General features: G+C 38.0%; 1 protein-coding gene across 1 annotated transcript; it reads left to right on the top strand.

The window, feature by feature from the left end:
* Positions 1–3,619: 3,619 nt before the first annotated feature.
* Positions 3,620–5,522, top strand: LOC103991520 (homeobox-leucine zipper protein HOX4). Its single transcript, XM_009411008.3, has 3 exons — positions 3,620–4,329; positions 4,444–4,808; positions 4,896–5,522. Exons 1-3 carry the CDS (start codon positions 4,284–4,286, stop codon positions 5,310–5,312), a joined length of 828 nt encoding a protein of 275 aa, XP_009409283.2. The 5' UTR covers positions 3,620–4,283; the 3' UTR covers positions 5,313–5,522.
* Positions 5,523–5,950: the final 428 nt, after the last annotated feature.

The following is a 5,950-nucleotide window of genomic DNA, read 5'->3' as shown; positions in this document are numbered from 1 at the left end:
AATATTGATTTTATGTAAAGAATTTATCCAAAGCTTAAAGGTAGAAGATATTATATGTGTAATTTATGTTATTAATCAATTTTTTTTTAATCCAATCAATATGTAGTCTCTATATGAGCTTATTTTGATTAAAAAAACTAAATATTAAATATTTTAGAGTATTTAGTTCTCTTTCATAGATATAAAGAGAAGCAAGCTTGATGTTAAGTTAAGAAATACATTTTTATTGGCTACAATAACAAGAAAAAAATGCTAAAAAATATGGATCCATAAACATATAGGTATGTGGTAACTTGAGATGTTGTGCTTGATAAAAAAAAAATTTATTATCTTTCATAAGTAATTTTCTTTTGAAAAATATCAATCGTAATAGTGAAAGTAATATATGTTCAAAACTATGGTTGAGTTTCTTTTGTTATCTTGTGCTTTTATGATTTTTAGCTCAATCTTCTTTCTCATATATATCTACTTCTATTTTTTTTATTGAATAATAATCTTCATAAAAAGAAATTTTCAACATTGAGAAAATAAGAAAAAACAATTGTCAAACCAATAAAGTATGTATTGCTATTTCTTTTCTGAACAAATTGATCATCTTAAACCTACTTTCTTAAAGACAAAGGTGTTAAGGAATGGGAGAATGCCATGGATGAACAAATAAAAGCTTTTCATAAAAATAAAATTTAAGATATTGTGCCAAAGCCTACAAATGTAAACCTAATTACTTACAAATATGTCTATAAGATGAAACATAAGTTAAATGAAAGTATAGATCGTAAGAATTGTTGCAAGGGGTTTTATAAAAATTATGAAGAAGATTTTGAGAAAACCTCTAATCCTATGACCAAGGTGACACCTGCTATGATAGTGATTATTTTAGTAGGTAATCTTAAATAGAAGCTTTGATAACTTAATGCGAAGAAAACTAACTTATATGGTGAAATTAACAAGAATATTTATGTGAAATAACCACTTGGGTACACTTCTATTTTCAAACTAAATTATATTTATAAGCTCAAAGAGATTCTCTATGGGTTAATACAAGCACTCAAAGCTGGTATGGAAAAATTAGCCAATGCTTATATTTTTTTATTATTCAAATTCTAACTTGTTTATTAAAAAGTAAACAAGCATACAAATTATTGTTTTTCTATATATAGATGATATGAACATCTTATGAAAGTCTTGGAGGAACTTAATATTTTTCTTGATCTTGAATACAAAAGAATTTATATTTATCTCTCAAACAAGTTATGTAAAAAAAATGATTGAAATATTTGAAATTAACAAAAGTAAAAAAGGTTTCTACTCCACTTGATGCCAATATAAAGTTAAGTTGTAATAATGGTAAGGTTCTTTCTAACCCTTAATCCTTTTGTGCTCTTATTGATATTTTTATCTACTTAATAATTATATGATCAAATATTACATTGTCAATTAGTCTTATAAGTCATTTTATGTAATCCCCAAGAAAATCACATGTACATCTTGAATTTTATTATTTATATCTCATGATGTAATAAAAAACATCATGAGATCCTTTTTTTTACAACCAAAGTAAATTATAAGATTTTATTTAATCAATGATATTTATTATAAAATTAATAAATTAATTATTTTATAATATGATAATCAAAGTGTCTTAACATTGGTCACAAATCTAATCTGTCATGTAATAATTAAGCATATTGAAATTAAACATCATCTTATCCAAAACAAGTGTTTCAAGGAGTCATTGAGATTACGGAGATCAAGAGTAAAGATTAAAAATATTATCTTTTTATCAAATATATATTTATCATATATATTATAGAGATCTAAGAGTAAAGATAATATCATATATATTTTTATCAAATCTTTTTCAAAATAATTGTTTAAAGATCTTCATAGTAAATAGGGACTTATCTCTAAGAGTATAGAGTAATGGAATATTAAGATTAAAAATATTATCTTTTGAAAATTTTAAATTTTTATCTTCGATGATTGTCGCTAGTTAGAGATACACTTATGTCAGACAGATTGTCCGTCCCGAAAAACGAACTATAGATAGAGTTTGTAGGGCTATGAAAAAGAAGTATAGATAAAGCTGGTGGGGCAATAAAATGATGAACTTTGGCGTATTATAGCGTTCTACAAACTACAATTTGAAGAACTTGGCCATCTCTACATAATTGGCTAGTCTCCGACCAGATGAATCTACCTCATCAGCCATGGGTGGCTGTTGATTAGATAAAATTTTAGAGATAAGAGTCTCTTGATTTAAATTATTATTCTATATCTATAAATAGATGACATATACAATACATCTAAGTCTAAGTATTCATTTCAAGTCAAAAAATAATTCAAGATCTTTTAAGTTTTTTTTTTTACCTTCTATCTTGATTTTTTTTTTCTATTTGATTTGATATTAGATCAATAATATGTCACTAGAAATAATCTTTCTTTCTGTTTCCGCACATTTTGACATCACAATGTCGTTATCCTTCAGAATATTAACATTATAAATAAATAATAAAACAATTTTCTTAATTAATCACGATTTCCACCGTCCAACCAAAACTGCTGACTGCTTCTTCTTCTTCTTCTTCTTCTTCGATACGCTGACGGCATCCGAATCTTCATGGGAATTAATGAATTGCCTACATTTCTAAGTCAGCTTGATTATTCTAATTTGAGTAGACGAAATCTTACGGTTCTCAAAATAGACAACCTTCGTAGTGTTAAAAGTGTTTCTTTAACTCATAGCTCATATAGTTCTCAGCAATGTATAGTTGACAATGTCGACAACTCATCAGATGATATTGACTTATTAGAAAGGAAGTGGACAGTAAACTATTAATGCTAGGAAATATGTGAAACTCGATTTGCTCGCAGATGATGACTATGCTGGCCTCTGTTTTGGTGAATATTTGTTGCTGACCGAAACATGTATTCTACTTGTGTGTTTTTTTGACTCATCTTTTGTGAAAGGAGTAAAAGCTTAGACAGTTTTATTCCTTTCGTTCGTTTTCACTTCTCCTTTTGAAGATCCAAAGTCATCGCAGGCGGATAGGATCAGAAAGGAAGTGTCACCACATCAGTGGCCAACAAAAGATAGGGCCAATGTGGCCATTACCATTTGTCTGCTCCATGACACTCAAAAAACCTTCGGTGTTTGCATGTCTCAGTTCTAATGCAACATTACATTCACATGCATGCATTCCCATTTCACCTCCGTGAGGACTTGGGAGCCTCTGCACCGCTGGACGGTACAATAAGTCGATGGACAATGATTGAGTTGGAGTCTTTGGAGGTAGCCATGCATGCACCTCGCCCGGCCTCCTTATCTCTGTGCACGGCATGGGGGCCGAGCGAAGAAGATAAGAGGCGGCATGGGTGATGATAGGCGTGTTTCCCAATCAGGAAGAGGCACGAATCCACCTCGATGGCCCACGTTAGGTGAGGGGCGGGACCCAGTGGCGTAAAGACCGAATTCAATGCGAGGTGCTCTGCGCGTGCTGCTGCTTCGACGACGGTGATGAGGGGATTACCGCAGTTGCTGGCTTTAAGCCTTCATCGACACGCCCAAAGAAGAAACGCAAGAGACTTGGAATGCCATTATCATTCACAGCAAGTTCGTGCGGAAATGACGTTTTAAGATCATAAAGAGTACCATTTTGCGAAGATTAACAGTAGAGGCTTTTTTTCATGACAAGCAGGTCAAGCGAAAAAGCTAGCTGACCCATGCCATGGTTTTTTGGATGCAGCAGCAGGCGAGAGATGGGGGGAGAGAAAAAGAAAGGGAATATGCATTTGAGCCTCGTTTCGTTTCGCGGCTCATTTCATTTTTGTTTTCAGCTCTAGCGCAAGTCATCCGTCGGACCCCAGGTTGCTACTCTTCTATTTATGGTGGCAGGGAATCTATTGCTTTCTGTTCTGCCACCTTCCTCAGCTATCCCTGTCAACTTCATCTCCTCTCTCTCTTCCCTTCCACTCCTTCCTCTCCGGTTGATCTATGACAACTTCCATTAGTTCAGACCTCAGGGAGATGCATCTCCACTGATGGGCTCTGAAGGAGAGGAGATGGGCCAGAAGGAGAAAGAAGAGGGGATATGGAAGAGACCCTTCTCCCCCTCCTCTGCTCTTTGTCGGTTCTTCACACGGCTGCTCCCACCGCTGCTGCTGTGTGTAATCTTACCTCCCCGCTTCCCTTAGAACGCAAACGCAAGGTGATTAGTGTGAAGTGATTGTGTTTGCTTCTTGAGGACTAGAATTTCTTGTGAACCATCAACCGGTGAGCGAGTATGAAGAGGTCGCTCAGTTACTCGGATCATCCGTCGATGCCCGCTGGTACTTGACATGTTTCTTCTGATCGCAATTCTTTGTTGTGTGACCTGGAAGCGTGCTTGCTTGTAGATGTAAGTTCATCTTGGTTTTCTTGTTTCTGATGTGGAATTGATCTAGGAGACGAGCGGGGCATGTTCCAGTCGTTCATGGACGGGCTGGAGGACGACGACGGCGTGGAGCAGGAGGAGATGTGCAACGGCGGGGAGCGGGGGTCAAAGAAGCGCCGGCTGAGCGTAGAGCAGGTGAGAGCGCTGGAGAAGAACTTTGAGGTGGACAACAAATTGGAGCCGGAGCGGAAGGTGAGGCTGGCGCAGGAGCTCGGGCTCCAGCCCCGGCAGGTCGCCGTCTGGTTCCAGAACCGCCGCGCCCGGTGGAAAACCAAGCAGCTGGAGCACGACTACGCCGCCCTCAAGGCCAGCTACGACGCGCTCCGCCTCGACTACGACGCCCTCCGCCGTGACAACGAGTCCTTGATTGCAGAGGTGAGCTGGCCGATCAAAGGATCTTTAAGCACTTACAGGCAAACTAACGATCGGTTGAATTCTCTGATGATGTTGATGGCGGCGCAGATCAAGGAGCTGAAGACCAAGTTGACCGCCTCCGACAAGGAGGAAGCGATGACCTCCAAGGCCGAGGAAAAGGCCGCGGCCCCGGAGGAGCCGCTGGCCAAGGACGGGTCTTCGGACAGCGACTCGAGCGCCGTCCTGCTGAACGACCAGGACAGCCCCCGAGGGCGGTCGTCGTCGGCGTCGGTCTCCAACATCCTGCCAGCGGCAGGCATCGGACATGGAAACTCCTCGTCCTTCCCGGATTCTCCGCCACCTCTGCTGAACCTGGACTCGAGGACGATGAAAACAGTTGGAGGACTTGATCATCAGAACCATGCCATGAAGACGGAAGAGCTTCTTGGCGGGGACGAGCCATGCGGCAGTAGCTTCTTCTCTTACGACCAAACTCCATTCCCCAATTGGTACTACTGGACCTGAGGTGGCGACGACGGTGGACGGGGATGATAATAAGATTGAAATGGTGGGAGTCTAATGGAAAAATGTTTGTATATAGAACATGTATGCAGGTTTCCTAATGTTCTACCGAAGAAAGAGGGAGGGAGGCGACTGTTAGAACCCAAAAGAAGAGAAGAGTTTGATCTATTTCTATCTGAATAAAAATTAAGCGAGCAATCTTTTACTTTCTAATCGAAATTTAGCCATCTGTGAGTTAATCTATTGACGTATTTGCTACTTCGTGAAGAATATGTTAGATGGCACATTTTACTTTGGGCTACATGATTAAATCATCTTGGATCAGTATGATAAATACTATAGATAGTCTCATTTATTTATGCAACTAAATGAGTTTATTTACTTTGGTCTCTCACTGAGTATCCATTACAAAATCCACAAAAAGATACTTTTAATGATTTCTAAAATATACAATACTAAGAGAAAATCCTCATGGGCTGCAAATTGAATTGGTGTGTACATGAACTGCATAGAAAATGCTTACATATCAGGCTCAAAACAAGTCACTTCATCCATCTACAGCTCAAAAACAATCAAACACAAGTTCTTAAGGAACAAAATTAATAGGATTTCATGCTTCAAGCAGCTCCCTCTTCTGAGGG

This window comes from Musa acuminata, chromosome BXJ1-7, assembly GCF_036884655.1.
Source record: "Musa acuminata AAA Group cultivar baxijiao chromosome BXJ1-7, Cavendish_Baxijiao_AAA, whole genome shotgun sequence".
In the NCBI taxonomy this organism is placed as follows: Eukaryota; Viridiplantae; Streptophyta; class Magnoliopsida; order Zingiberales; family Musaceae; genus Musa; species Musa acuminata.
Note: the sequence above shows the minus strand (reverse complement) of the source record. Positions and strands in the feature narration are given on the sequence as shown.

Excerpts from the sequence above, each read along its gene's own strand:
- LOC103991520 (XM_009411008.3), top strand. The coding sequence starts at position 4,284 with ATGAAGAGGTCGCTCAGTTACTCGGATCATCCGTCGATGCCCGCTG. Across the intron at positions 4,330-4,443 it reads TCATCCGTCGATGCCCGCTG|GAGACGAGCGGGGCATGTTC; the intron begins GTACTTGACATG and ends GAATTGATCTAG. Across the intron at positions 4,809-4,895 it reads ACGAGTCCTTGATTGCAGAG|ATCAAGGAGCTGAAGACCAA; the intron begins GTGAGCTGGCCG and ends ATGGCGGCGCAG.